General features: G+C 48.7%; 2 protein-coding genes across 2 annotated transcripts; one reads left to right on the top strand and one right to left on the bottom strand.

Annotated features, from left to right (window-relative positions):
* Positions 1-3,110: 3,110 nt before the first annotated feature.
* LOC104674576 lies at positions 3,111-5,227 on the bottom strand. Its single transcript, XM_010378928.1, has one exon. The coding sequence runs from the start codon at positions 4,191-4,193 to the stop codon at positions 3,669-3,671; it is 525 nt and encodes a 174-aa protein (XP_010377230.1). The 5' UTR covers positions 4,194-5,227; the 3' UTR covers positions 3,111-3,668.
* Positions 5,228-6,399: 1,172 nt separating this feature from the next.
* PROKR2 (prokineticin receptor 2) lies at positions 6,400-14,386 on the top strand. The gene is made up of 2 exons (XM_010378929.2): positions 6,400-6,895; positions 13,614-14,386. The coding sequence occupies exons 1-2, from the start codon at positions 6,438-6,440 to the stop codon at positions 14,308-14,310; spliced, it is 1,155 nt and encodes a 384-aa protein (XP_010377231.2). The 5' UTR covers positions 6,400-6,437; the 3' UTR covers positions 14,311-14,386.
* The last annotated feature ends 493 nt before the right edge of the window (positions 14,387-14,879 follow it).

Consider the following 14,879-nt stretch of genomic DNA (forward strand, 5'->3'; position numbering starts at 1 on the left):
AAAAGTTTACCTAACAATATGTCTGCAGTCAAAAACAAGGGCACATTCTTGATTTGCTGATTGATTACTCCCAGAGAGACACACAGAAACACACAAAAATCACTTGAGATCAGTTTCTTGAGAATAGTGTTGTTTTCAATTTCTTGTTATCCTAAACAATACTACTATCAATATCCCTCTAGAAAAATCTTTACCTGCTTTGTTCGTTATCTCCATAGAATAAAGTCATAAAAATAGAATTTCTAGATTAAAGTTTAAGGGAGGTACGTTTTTAAGACTTTTTTCTTTTTTCTTTTTCTTTTCTTTTTTTTTTTTTTTTTTTTTTTTTGAGACAGGATCTTACTCTGTTGCCCAGGCTGGAGGGCAGTGACATGATCATGGCTCATTGCGGCCTCAAACTTCTGGGCTCAAGTGATCCTTCCACCTCATCCTCCCAAGTAGTCAGGACCCCAGGTATTTACCACCAGGCCCAACTAATTTTTAAAACAAATTTTGTGGAAACAGGGTCTCACTATGTTGCCCAGGCTGGTCTCAAACTCCTGACCCTAAACCATCCTTCCACCTTGGCCTCATAAAGTGCTGGAATTACAGGCATGAGCCACTCTGCCCAACCTCAAAGCTTATTTAATATGTATTGGCAAATCAAGCTCCAGAGAATCTATATTCATTTCTTTACAATTAAAAAAGTTTACATATAAAACCTTTATAAACCTGAAGACCCATGTGGCTTTGTCTTAGAAAGGAGTCACTTTCAAGAAACATAATTCAAATGTCACAAGTAATTTAGGGGCCAGGTACTGTGATTCACACCTGTAATCTCAGCATTTTGGGAGGCCGAGGCGGGAAGATCGCTTGAGCCCAGGAGTTCAAGAGCAGCCTGGGCAACATGGCAAGACTTAGTTTCTTGTTTTTGTTTTGTTTTCTAAAAAGTAAAAAAAATAGCTGGGTGTGGTGGTGGGCGCCTGTATTTCCAACTATTAGGGAGGCCAAAGCTGAAAGACTGCTTGAATCTGGAAAGTCCAGGCCCCCAAAAAGTAAAACTAAAAATAAATTTGGGGTCAAGTGCAGTGGCTCGAGACTATAGTCTCAGCTACTCAGGAGCCTGAAATGGGAGAATCACTTCAGCCTGAGAGTTTGAGGCTTCAATGAGCTACGATTGTTCTATTGCACTCCAGCTTGGGTGACAGAGTGAGACCCTGTCTCTAAAAAATAAATGAGTAAAAAAATAAATAAATAGTAAAAGTAATGTAAAAGAAATTATCTGAAAATCAAATTTACCTGACAAACCCTGAGCTCTCTCTCCCCTTTATACACACACTGACACATATTCTGAGTAGTTTGGTGGGAGGTGGGGGGGATCCTAAATGTGGTTCCATCTGGTGATCTCAGGCTGACCCACCAATTCAACCCTCCCTCTTAGGGAACAGCTTTGAGAGATGTTATTCTGAGGCGGCGTTAACCCACTCCAATTTCCTGGATTTATACTAGTGGAGTGGCTGCCATGGAATAATAAAAAACATTCAGAGTTAATGTCGTCAAAATATTATACCTGTTAAATTTTTATTATTCGTGTCTCCCAAGCAGATTCAAACATACAATCTTCTGGCCCTGTATCAAAGTATCCTTACCTCATCCATTTTCCTCAGGTCCAGTTTGTAGATAACGCCTCCCCTGAGGCTCTGCAGCAACTCCAGCCTGCATGGATTTTCTTTCTTCCCCTTTGCCTCTTCCCCTCCCTCAGCATTTTATCATGTAGTTCAGCTAAGCCTCTCTCACCCAGAAAGACTTCAGAGAGAAGACTCTTTCAGAGACAAGGAGAAGAGACTTTGGGCTTGCAATTAGAGAAATCTCTTTGACTAGAAGGGGAAGTCCGTTAATAATTTTCACCTAAGTCATCTCCAGTTCCCCAGTTCTTACCAGCTTTGTGAGCCCAAGTGGAGATGTCAGTTGCCTCCAAGTACATAATGCAAAGTCTCCAGCTCCTCTCAAAATCCCACTCAGCCCGCCCAGTTTCTCTGGGTTCACACCCAGTTCAGTCTATGAACTCCAGCGGAAGTATGGCTCCTGCCTGCCTCGTTGAAGGGAATGTCCCTCTGCTGCCCTCCTGTAGCAGCTGTGAGATTGACGGCCTGCCCAGGATCTCCTCTGCTCACCTGGACTCACTGGCAGATGCCGTTCCAGGCACCATGACACTTCCCACCCAAGGCCTGAAGCTCTCTTCTTTTCAGCCTTGGGCCTTCTGCACCACACCGGGACACAACTCAAAAGTGAGGGAAATTCTGGCCCTCAGGGAATCTGTCCATCAGTGGGGGGTAGGAATTGATGGCTGCTGTGAACAACCATGAGGCATGTTCCACACGGTCTGCAGATCAACTGGAGTGAGCCCCAGTGGCACCCTGCTTGTTAGCATACCATGTATGGGCCCTTCTCCCTTCCCTGTCTCACTTCCCCTCCATCTGTGTGTGCTTCCCGGGATCCGCTCCCAATAAACTACCTGCACTCAGGTCTTTGTCTGGGAGTCTCCTCGGGGGGAAACCTAAACTAAGACAACTCCTCATAGCACTCTGTTGCCCTGTTTTCTAAGCACCCACTGTCTCCCTGGAGACCACATGTCCATCCCCAGAGAAAGCTCCTACTCTGCTGAGGGCGGTCAGGACTTGGAGTTACTACAACGACATCTGTAGGTTGCCAAATCTGTGTGGAAGTAACTATGCCTTAACTCATCTCAGAGGATTCCATGAAAGCCCCAGCGGGCAGATGGTCCCAGGGGTCTGTTTGCCCCATTGAACAGGGCAGGCATGGTCCATAAGTGGAGAAGGCTCTAGCTGAAGTTGGTAAGTATGCACTATCCCAAAGAATGTGTCCAGAGTATGTAACTGGCCACCCCATCATCTCCCCTCCTCAAGCAACAGAGCTTCTTTTGCCTCCATATCTGGAGGTTGCCCTGACCATGTAGAACATCTGCCCAGTCGCAGCCCCTCCCCAGGAGGAAAGCAAACAGCTGGCTCTCCTGCCTTTGATCATGCGGAAGAGATGCTAAGAGGTGGGGAGCGTGGGGTCATCTAAGGTAGGAAAGACAGAATCACAGAATGTCACAACCGGAAGGGGTTTGAAGTTCATTTACCCACAAATTTTTAATTGGCAGCACTGTGGACTGTGTTCAGTCTGAGACAGGTTCTCTTTGGCCAAACAAGATTTTTGCTTTAACAAACCCGAAGAGTATTTTTAAAGTTCTCAAATTCCAGATTCTCTTGAAAACAATGGGAAGCTCTGACAAAGTGGAGTCCATGTTCCCACTTGCCAATAATCCGCTAGCTGGGGTTTAACGACGGGGAACACCTTTTCAGACCTTCAGAGTCCTGCCACAGGTTCAATCCTGTACGCCCGGAGCTTCCTGGGCACCAGTCAGTTGAATGGGCAATTCCTGTGTCTAACCAGGGAGGTCGTGGGAGGAGTTCGAACCTGTTAGAAGCAAAGTAAAGGGCTACGGACTCTCCGGACAGATAGGCTGAGGCACTCCTAAGATTGTCTTTGCAGGGCCATGGGATCTGATAGTGGTGGTCGTCGCAAAGTTTGGGTGAGGACTTCAGGGGCTTTGAGCAGGGCAAACTGCCCCCATCCCCAGCTTCCTCCTGGGGGCCTCCTCCTTCATCGCCATCCCCAAAGGCCTACGCCGCACTTGTCGGAGCCGGGCTTTCCTTGAAAGGGTCACCTTCAAGTGGGTGTGGACGCTGGCACTGGGCACCTCCGGAGGACAGGACTCTCCGCTCCTGCGCGCGCGACCCGGGTGCGGTGCCACAGCTGGCGGCAGAGGGCGGTGCTCCCTGTTCCAAAGCGCACGGTCGAAACCCGGCTGCTGTGGTCCGATTCAGACGGGATGCGAAGGCGCTGAAATCCCTGCGAGGGGAGGGCCCCGGTGCCCAGGGACTCGCGTCAGCGTGGCCGGAGCTACGGTGCCCGCGTCCTGGACGCACCAGCCCGAGAGCACGCGGTGGGGTGAGGGAGCTGGGCACCCACCCTCGGCCTCGAGTAGGAGGAAGGCGGGGACCCCGGGGCGGAGTCCAGCGCGGGGCGGGGCGCACAGGTCTGAGACACTGGAAAGAGCTGTGGGGGCGGAGCGCCAACTCCAGCTGGAACCCGGAGACCGCGACAAGCCGGAGGAGCGCGCCGGGCGGAGGAAAAAAGAGGGACATCCCCCACGGAGAGGCTCTGCAAGTGCAAGTCCGGGTCCTCGGGGCGCAAACCGAGTGGCCAGCCCGCGCCCAACCACCCTGTGACCCTCGATCCGGCTTCCGGAGCCGCAAAGCGCACAGAAAGGCGCAGAGGCAGGTAAGGGCTTAGATCTTTGCAGTCCCGGGACTCATTCGGTGCGGTGGGGGAGTCGCTAGGACAAGGGCCTCCGACGCCCACTTTTTTCTCGGGCATTCTGGCTGCTTTGCCTCCCGCCACTCTCGGGGCTGGCTCGAAGCAGGCGAGTTGGTTTCAGGAAATCCCCTCTGGGCCCTCTAGAACCGGGTAGGGGACGGTAAGCGGAGTCTGTGGTGTGCGGGCGCGGGCGGAGGGAGTCGGCGGGTAGCTGAGCTCGAGGGCGAGCTCCAAAGTGCGAGCTCCAAAGTGCAGGGCAGGGCGCAGGTAGAGGGGAACCTTCCTGAAAGGTGAGCAGAAAACAGCAAGGGTCCGTGGGGAAATTCCCGCGCACCGCATCCTCCACCCACCCGCCGCTTTTTCCAGCCAGGAGGTCCCACAGCCTTTGCTTCTCGAGCCTGAATTTCTGACTTGATTCCTGTCCTAGCCAGGATGTCGCCTCTGGACACCGACCACGCGGCCGCGTTGATGGGACGGGAAGGGGGCTGCTGGAACGGGTTGCTCCCGGGCGGAGAGTGCAGTCTACGAAAATGCGGCCTGAATCTGTCCCAGCCCGGGCGCGCGCCCTCTCATCTTGGGTTAGGGGGCTAGAAAGCCGAGGAGGGGTAGGACTCCCGATTCTTGGTCCCAGGCTGAGCAAAGGCTGCGGGGATTGGTCGCATGAGACGGAGGGGCGACCTGGAGGGAAGACACCTCCCGGTGTGGACGCCACTGAGATTTGCACCTCGCCTCTTGGAGGTTTTCACCTTGGGAAAGCAGCTGGCGGGCGCACCCTAGGTTAGGGTGTCTTTTGCTGGCGCGCAGTTCCTGTCCCTCAGCGTTCTCCTCCCCTCGCAGGAGTGGACCAAACGCATTGTTCAGCTGGGACCCAGCATCCCGCGGCGCCCACAGGTGGAGTCGTTTCCAGGTGTGCTGAGAGGCGAGGGGAAGGCTACTCACAGCTGGACAGCCAGGGCCCCTTTCTATAGGTGTTGGGGTCTGGGCTCTTTTTCCAGCCCCTCGGTGAAGCCTTGTACCATGGGGTGCCCTATCTCCTGCGGGCTCAGGGCTTCAGAGACTATTTTCCCTATTTTGAGACCTTGGTGACAGGACATGGTGCCTTTCAGGCAGGGTTGACTCTGGGTGGAGAACTAGGGCCAAGTGAAGGAGGTCAGGGAGCAGATCCAAAGTTGGAGTAGGGTGGGAAGGGCGGCAGAGGATTTCTTTCTCCAGCTGGTTCCCAAAGAACAGGGGAGCAGCAGGGGAATTCCCCTCCCCCACCCCACCACAGCCTCCTCCACCTACAGCTTCCTGGTCATGCACTCAACAGATTCCTGTCCAGCCCCTGCTATGTACCAGGTGCTGGACTGGGCAGCAGGAATTTGGTTTACAAGAAGATTAGGACTCCGAGAGCATAAATCACTGGCTCAGGGTGACTCAGTCTGTCCATGTGAAAATGAACTTGGTGATTTCCAAGTCTATGGCTTGGTCAGTACAGAGGGAGTGGTGTCCTGCTTTGGAGAGAAGACCCCGCAGCATCCTGGCCCTCCTGCTTCATTGTCCCTGGCCAACAGGTGCCACAACATTGTGACAGCTGTAGGAGCCTGGCCGGCTCCTGGGAGCAGCCTTGGAAACGTTCCAGAAGCCCCTGTGGGAGCTGATGTGTTGGGACTGGAGGATGTGACTGGGCAGACAAAGAGGCTCTGGCCTCCGGGTAAAGGGCAAAGGTGCACATTCTTCTTGAGAGTTTTGGAGAGTCCGATCCATCCTATGCCATCCTTCCCGACAGCTGGGCAGCCCCTGAGGGTTTCCCAACTTACGAATCTCAGGTCTCCTTTCCCCGCATCCTGGGTAGTTCCATCTGGTTAGGCAGTGGGTCTGGTTGGCCTATACTCGGGGAACTCAGGGAATGTGACCACATGTTCTCCTGCATGTTGTCCACTGGTTGTGCCTCCTTCCAGGATCCAGGATGGCGAGTCAACTCTCCCCAAGGATTTGGGCAGGGTGCTAGGCTCACTGACCCCGAAAGAGCAGAAGGTCTGGACCCCCACCCCTCACACCTCCCTCACACCGCTTTTCTTGCGGACATCACCATGGCAGCCCAGAATGGAAACACCAGTTTTGCACCCAACTTTAATCCACCCCAAGACCATACCTCCTCCGTCTCCTTTAACTTCAGTTATGGTGATTATGACCTCCCTATGGATGAGGATGAGGACATGACCAAGACCAGGACCTTCTTCGCAGCCAAGATCGTCATTGGCATTGCACTGGCAGGCATCATGCTGGTCTGCGGCATTGGTAACTTTGTCTTTATCGCTGCCCTCACCCGCTATAAGAAGTTGCGCAACCTCACCAATCTGCTCATTGCCAACCTGGCCATCTCTGACTTCCTGGTGGCCATCATCTGCTGCCCCTTTGAGATGGACTATTACGTGGTACGGCAGCTCTCTTGGGAGCATGGCCACGTGCTCTGTGCCTCCGTCAACTACCTGCGCACCGTCTCCCTCTACGTCTCCACCAATGCCTTGCTGGCCATCGCCATTGACAGGTGAGGATGGTGGGTGGGGTGAGTGATGGGGCTGGGCCTGGCTGTCTCTTTCCTCACTTAGGTTCTGAGAGGCTGGCATTGCTCCAGAGAGGAATGCTCACCAATCTTTGGAGGGCAAGAGGAAGGTCTTGTTTCTCCAGTTGTGTTCTGTTCCCCCAGATATGAGCAAGACTGAGGCTGCTGAGTGGCCCATCTCTGGGCCATGCCCCCAGATACCACATGTGCTTCAGATACAGGCAGGCCACATGACAGTGGGTGGCATCAACACAAAGGGAAAGCAAAAAGGGCAGGCAGCTACTACCTAGAAGCCACATGAGAGTTAACTAGGGCAGCTTCCAGTCAGGAGAACATGTACCAAGCTTTTCCTGTAGCCACCCTCCAGGTGGATATGTGAAACATTTCCATCACCTGCAGCTGTGCTCCTCACCAGTCAATCCTCCCCCACCAGGCAACCACCAATCTGATTTCTATCATTACAGTTCAGTTTCACCTGTTCTTTAACATCATAAAAAGAAATCATACCGTACGTGCTGTTGTTTCTGATAGACTTTGTTGCAGAGCTTATTTTAAAATGAGATAACAGGGTTTGTTTGTGCAAAAGAGGAAAGGACATGCTTGCTTTTGCTTTTCTGCATACGTTGGTGTGCTCATTTGCATACATTTGCATAAGATATTCCAGACGTCCTTGCTCTATTTTATTTTTTCCTTTCCTTTATGTATTTATTATTTTATTTTTTGCTTTTATTATTTTTAATTGACACATATAATTGTAAATACTTATGGGTACAGAGTGATATTTCTATGCATGTATACAATGTGTAATGATCAAGGTAATTAGCATATCCATCACCTCAAACGTTTATCATTACTTTGTGTTGGAAACATTCAAAAATCTACTCTTCTGGCTATTTGGAAATTATATAATAAATTGTGTTCATTATATTCACCCTATAGTGCTGTAGAACACTAGAACTTACTCCTCATCACCAACCCTTGCTCTATTTTAAATTTATAAAGTAAAATGTATAATAGCAGTTTATGACAAACCTTACACAAGTTTTGTTTATGTGAACAGCTGCAGGCCGGCATCAGGCCATCACTGGCTCTGTTCGAGGGGGCAGTGGTCACTTTCTCTGTTTCTCCAGTTGTGTTCTGCTCCCCCAGATATGAGCAAGACTGAGGCTGCTGAGTGGCCCATCTCTGGGCCATGCCCCCAGATACCACATGTGCTTCAGATACAGGCAGTCCACGTGACAGTGTTGCTGTCTCTTGGTTTTGTCTCTTGGTTGCTGTCCACCATTGTAAGCTGTGCTCATTAGGATAATCTGCTTAGTCATCCTTTTTCCTTTCATCTTTTCAACTCTTAAACTTTCCCCCTGTTCTCAGTGCTGCTTAAGTTTGTTCTCTTTAATCAACCAGTTTAATATTTTTCATTTTGGTAATAAAATACACAGACGGGGCCGGGCGCGGTGGCTCAAGCCTGTAATCCCAGCACTTTGGGAGGCCGAGACGGGCGGATCACGAGGTCAGGAGATCGAGACCATCCTGGCTAACACTGGTGAAACCCCGTCTCTACTAAAAAATACAAAAAACTAGCCGGGCGAGGTGGCGGGCGCCTGTAGTCCCAGCTACTCGGGAGGCTGAGGCAGGAGAATGGTGTAAACCCGGGAGGCGGAGCTTGCAGTGAGCTGAGATCCGGCCACTGCACTCCAGCCTGGGCGACAGAGCGAGACTCCATCTCAAAAAAAAAAAAAAAAAAAAAAAGAAATGTGTACCTATCAACCAACTGCACAAAATTCTCCGGGGAAAATGGTGCAAAATATCATTTGATAGAAAGATACAAAGTCAGCCCGGGCGCGGCTGCTGAAGTCTGTAATCCCAGCACTTTGGGAGGCTGGGGCGGGCAGATCACCTGAGGTCAGGAGTTTGAGAACAGCCTGGCCAGCATAGTGAAACCCTGTCTCTACTAAAAACACAAAAATTAGCTGGGCATGGTGGCGGGTGCCTGTAATCCCAGCTACTTGGGAGGCTGAAGCAGGAGAATCGCTTGAACCTGGAGGTGGAGGTTGCCGTGAGCCAGGACTGCGCCATTGCACTCCAGCCTGGGAAACTCTGTCTCAAAAAAAAAGAAAAGAAAAGAAAGATGCAAAGTCAGATTCCTGGGCTCCACCCCACCCTCTTGAATGGGAATCCCTTGGGCGAGGTCCCAGGAATCTGCATTTTTATCTAATTCCTCGAGTGATTCTGATGCTCACTAAAGTGAGAGTGTATTAGTCAGGGTTCTCTAGAGGGACAGAACCAATGGAATATATATACATGTGTATACATATTCCATATATATATATATATGGGAGTTTATTAAGTATTAACTCACATGATCACAAGATCCCACAATAGGCCATCTGCAGGCTGAGAAGCAAGGAGAGCGAGTCCGAGTTCCAAAACTAAGAACTTGAAGTCCAATGTTTGAGGGCAGGAAGCATCCAGCATGGGAGAAAGATGTAGGCTGGGAGGCTAGGTCGGTCTCTCTTATCACATTTTTCTGACTGCTTATATTCTAGCCAAGCTGGCAGTTGATCAGAATATGCCCACCCAGATTAAGGGTAGGTCTGCCTTTCCCAGCCCACTGACTCAAATATTAATCTCCTTTGGCAATGCCCTCACAGATATACCCAGGATCAATACTTTGTATCCTTCAATCCAATCAAGGTGGCACTCAATATTAACCATCACAGAGAGTAAGTACTGTTCCTATCCCCCCTTGTCCCACTGAAACCTTTGTCTTTATAATGCTGGTTTGGTTTGGTTTCATTTTTTGTAACACTGGAGTTTCTTGGGAAACAATTGCCTTGTTACAATACCACAGACAATAGAGTGAGTCCTTTTACACCCCAAACCAACTCTGCCCCAGCCAACTTCCCAGCACCATCAGCAGCTCCATCATTCTCTCAGCCATCCGAGCAGGGAAAAGTTACCATCATCCTTACCCTTTCTCCCTGTCCTACCTCCACTCACCCCACCCCATGTGTTCAGCCATATACCAAGTCATAGCAGCTCTCCCTCCAGCTTCGTCTCTTAGAAAGTCATACCTGGGCCATCATAATGCTCTTCTAACCTGTCTTTTCACTCCCCAGGGGCTCCTGACTGTCCCCTGAAATCCATAGTCATCCATATTAAGCATGGGAATATCACCATTGATGGATCTTCCTGAAACATTTCATTGCTTACAAAATATCTAGAAATTCAAGTGCTTACAGAATACATGTCAAATCCTAAGCCTAGCATTCCAGGGCCCTTATAATCTGATATCAATCTTTAATTTGCTCTCTTTCTAAGCTCATGCTATGTATGGAGATACTGATAGTATTTTCCAGGAGACAATGTGTTTTAAGCACAATAATTATGTTTTCTATCTTTCTCCACAGTGCCTAGCACAGAGACTTATACCTGTGTCTTAGCTTGGGTTACTCCCAAATCAGACTCTGAGACAAAGATTTATGTGCAGATAATACCCAAGTAGTAATTAAACAAGCTTTCACTGTGGGCAACTAGAGCATATTCTTGCTGAGGGACTCATGGAGCCAGCATAGATCACAGCTCTACAGAGAGTTCTTCTAGAGGTGGGAGGTAGGAGGGGGCTGGGGTATTTATACACCAGCTCCCCATAAGTCATTGATAAGAGCTGCTCTGGAAATGCTGTACAGTGGCAGGTGGTAGGACAGGGAGAAAGGGTAAGGATCCTCTTCTCCAATCAGGTTCTAAACTAATTGAAAAAAAATAAAGCAAAATGCTAAGAAAGATGGATGACCAAACTCTCACCTTTGCCCTGATGATGCATATTTTGGAGAAGGGGGCTTTTATCACTGGGCACAGCCAATCTCAGAATTAGATAGGCCTGTGTACTCTAACACACGTAGGGTGGGAGAAGCACAGGCCTCCCTGTCCTACTACAAAGAAATATCAGAAGGGCCACCCAATGCTGTTTCCATATGCCACAGCCAGGTCCATCCAGAGAGGAGCCCAGAAGAGGTCCTATTTCAAGTCATAGATACCCTAGAAGGAAAGGATTGGCCTCAAGAAATGCATCCAAGCAGACAGATGAAAACAAAGACCTTGCAGATGTCCTTCTTGCCAGCAAATGAGTATTAGGAAATGATTAGCTTAAACAATGTGCAATAGCTTTCAACATCCCTTATGTATGTTTACCTTCTCAGAATATGACAAAAAGCCTTAGAGGATGTCAGTGATGTTATTAATTATCCCCACTTCACAGATGAAGAAACTAGGTCCCCCAACCAAAAGTGATTTATCCAAGTGCACAGTTTGAGTCCAGGTACACAGCTGGAATCCAGGTCTTCTAAATAACTCTTAGGCCAGTGTTATTGCTTTCTAATTTGTTTGATGACAACTCTAAATTTTGGAACATCATACAATGAGGAAGATGTTATTGGAGGAAAAAGAATGAGAATTTAGGAATTGACAACAGAATAAGGAGAAATGTGGAAATTCCCTTTGGCATGGGTTATTGAAATACTTTTCATGATGGAGCCAGGTAGAGAGCTATAAAGTTGTGAATTTGTTCTGCATTATCTAAGGTCTTTGGACTCAGTATGGGAGGCAGAATAATGTCCCTCACCCAAGAATAACCACATCCTAATCCCCAGGATCTATAAACATGTTACATTACATGCCAAAGGGGAATTAAGGTAGCAGATGGAATTAAGGTTGCTAATCAGCTGATCTTAAAATATAGAAATTATACTGGATTATCTGGGTGGGCCCAATGAAATCACAAAGATCTTTAACTGCGGAAGAGGGAGGCCGAAGAGTTTGTGTCAGTGATACAATGCAAGAAACTTGATTGGCCCTTGCTGGCTTTGAACAGGGAGGAAGTCATCAGCCCTGGAATGCTGGCATCCCTAGAAAAGGCAGCCAAAATAGATTCTCCCCATCAGCGCCTTCAGAAAGAAATGCTGCCTTGCAAACATCTTGGTTTTAGTGCAGTGAAAACCATGTCAAACTTCTGACCTCCAAAACCATAAGATAATACATTTGGGTTGTTTCAAGCCACTACGTTTGTGATAATTTGTTACAAGCAGCAATAGGAGACTAATTCACTCAGTCATCACAGAGAAACAGTGATTGTGAGATGTCCCTGACCCCATCAAGAATGGGCCTGCCCATTTATTCCACTCTCCAGCCCTGTGAGCCTTGTACCACACAGGCAGGTCATGCAGGTTAATTTGGTAAGGCCAGGTCACATGCATGGGTGAAGAACCCCAGCAACCATTGTGCATATGAATATACCTCAGTAGGGTGCAGCCAGTGGTTGGGGTAGGATCCAGCTTCATCCTAGATCTTCAGAAAGTCAAAAGCTGGAGAGAGCCGTGCTGCTTTGGTATCTCCTCTGATGGAATTCAATGGATCAGAGCTACTAGCAGGCAGGGGGCAGGCAAGAGAAGATAAAACAACTTTGTGGCAGAAATATTGGCAGGGACAGGAAGAAATAACGTGACAGAAGGCCTTCTTAATCCAGTCAGAGACTTGGAAAGAGTGACTAAAGTGTCTGATCACAAAGGAAAGGCAAGTGGGATAGAATTTTCTACAGGCAGCATCCTGCTCTTGTTCTCACCTGACTCAAGCTGCAGGTATGAAGTACACATTCATTTCTAGGGTTCATTTGTTTCCTCCCTGTCCTTCATGCTCTTATCTTCATCTACCTTATCCCAAAGCATTCTTCCCCTACCCCAACCATAAGATGCACAGAAATGATGCCAGGGCACCAAGTGTCTAAATAGGTGTCATTAAGTCTCTCTGGAAAGAAAGTATTCAATCCGCGCAAATGAGCTCATTTCCCACAAAGGGCTCCAGTTTCTCTCCCAGACAGTGTGGCTCATTGGAAAGGGCAAGGGTAAATACTCATGGTGTCACGGTGACTTCACACACCTTCTCATTTGAGCACAAGATGGCCCAGGGAGGTGAGAGCATAAGCTTTGTATCAAGAGCCTGGATTCTGGTCCCTGCATGATGCGAGCTTGGGCAAGGCATTTACTTTTCATTAGAGTCCCTAGATTTCACCACAAGCCCACCTTGACCCTTCTGCCTCTGAAGTGCAGGATGACAGCTCATGGGAGGGGAAGCAAGTTCTTGCCCCCTGCCCTGAGAAAGGCCCCTACCTCTTTCTGGGACCTTCCTTCACCTAAACCGTGAGCTATTTGGAATGAAGAGCTTTGAGAGTATTATATGTTCTTGGGCAGAATGATAAGATGGAAACCCAAGGTGGTATAATAGGATGCTTAAGAATGATAACAGGCCATAAGTATTTATTGAACACCTACTATATACAAAGTATTTTACAAAAATTACCACATTTAGTGTTCACAGTAGCCCTGCAAAGTAAGTATCATCTTATTCCAGGTTGCATTTGAGGAAATAAATCAGAGAGATTGGATAATTCATCCCAGACCCCAAAGCCAATCCGGGGAAAAGCCAGGATTTATTCAGCCTGTTTGACCTAAAGCCTGTGCTGTTTTCACTAAAACACTCCACTATGCCAAATGATGTTGCTAAAATAAGATGAAGCTTGTTAAAGCTGGATAACAGGTACATGAGGATTCGCTGTGCCACTATGTCTGCTTTAGTGTATGTTTGGGGTTAGTTAAAAACTAATGTTTCCAAGCATTCATCATTACTACTGTTGGCTTCCCTCCCCCACCAGATATCTCACCATTGTTCACCCCCTGAAACCACGGATGAATTATCAAACGGCCTCCTTCCTGATCGCCTTGGTCTGGATGGTGTCCATTCTCATTGCCATCCCATCGGCCTACTTTGCAACAGAAACCGTCCTCTTTATTGTCAAGAGCCAGGAGAAGATCTTCTGTGGCCAGATCTGGCCCGTGGATCAGCAGCTCTACTACAAGTCCTACTTCCTCTTCATCTTTGGCGTTGAGTTTGTGGGCCCCGTGGTCACCATGACCCTGTGCTACGCCAGGATCTCCCGGGAGCTCTGGTTCAAGGCAGTCCCTGGGTTCCAGACGGAGCAGATTCGCAAGCGGCTGCGCTGCCGCAGGAAGACAGTCCTGGTGCTCATGTGCATCCTCACAGCCTATGTGCTGTGCTGGGCACCCTTCTACGGTTTCACCATCGTTCGTGACTTCTTCCCCACCGTGTTCGTGAAGGAAAAGCACTACCTCACCGCCTTCTACGTGGTTGAGTGCATCGCCATGAGCAACAGCATGATCAACACTGTGTGCTTTGTGACAGTCAAGAATAACACCATGAAGTACTTCAAGAAGATGATGCTGCTGCACTGGCGTCCCTCCCAGCGGGGGAGCAAGTCCAGCGCCGAGCTTGACCTCAGAACCAATGGGGTGCCCGCCACAGAAGAGGTGGACTGTATCAGGCTGAAGTGACCCTCTGGTGTCACACAATAGAAAACCCCAGTCCAGTACTCAAAGCATCACCCACCATCAACCAAGTTCATAGGCTGCATGGGAAGTGACATCTGTGTTCACGCCTCCCCCATGCCCTCAAGAAGCCGAACGCTACAAAGTCATAACATACAATGACACTAGACATGAACCAAATCAGCTGACATTTACTGACATCTGCTCGACACCTGCTGTGTCCACAATCCCAACAAGGAGATTAGACACAAGGAGCAGCAACTGACATGGACTGAACACATACTGTGTGCAAACCACACCAATGAGATTAGACAGGGACAGCAGGAGCTGACATTTACTCATTACCTACTGTAATCAAAAACATTTGATTTGATTACAATCAAAAACATTTAAAAACATAACAAAATGGCAGAAGCTATTGGAGTCCCCAAGATATCTCCAGATATATAGATAGTTCACCCTCCATCTTCCCTAATTCTGTATCTTATCGGTGCAGGAATATCAAAAGGCTACAGGTCAGGCATGATGGCTCATGCCTGTAATCCCAGCACTTTGGGAGGCTAAGGCAGGTGGAT

Source organism: Rhinopithecus roxellana, chromosome 13 (assembly GCF_007565055.1).
Source record: "Rhinopithecus roxellana isolate Shanxi Qingling chromosome 13, ASM756505v1, whole genome shotgun sequence".
Taxonomy (NCBI): Eukaryota; Metazoa; Chordata; class Mammalia; order Primates; family Cercopithecidae; genus Rhinopithecus; species Rhinopithecus roxellana.

Excerpts from the sequence above, each read along its gene's own strand:
- LOC104674576 (XM_010378928.1), bottom strand. The coding sequence starts at position 4,193 with ATGTCCCTCTTTTTTCCTCCGCCCGGCGCGCTCCTCCGGCTTGTCGCG.
- PROKR2 (XM_010378929.2), top strand. The coding sequence starts at position 6,438 with ATGGCAGCCCAGAATGGAAACACCAGTTTTGCACCCAACTTTAATCCA. Across the intron at positions 6,896-13,613 it reads CTGGCCATCGCCATTGACAG|ATATCTCACCATTGTTCACC; the intron begins GTGAGGATGGTG and ends CTCCCCCACCAG.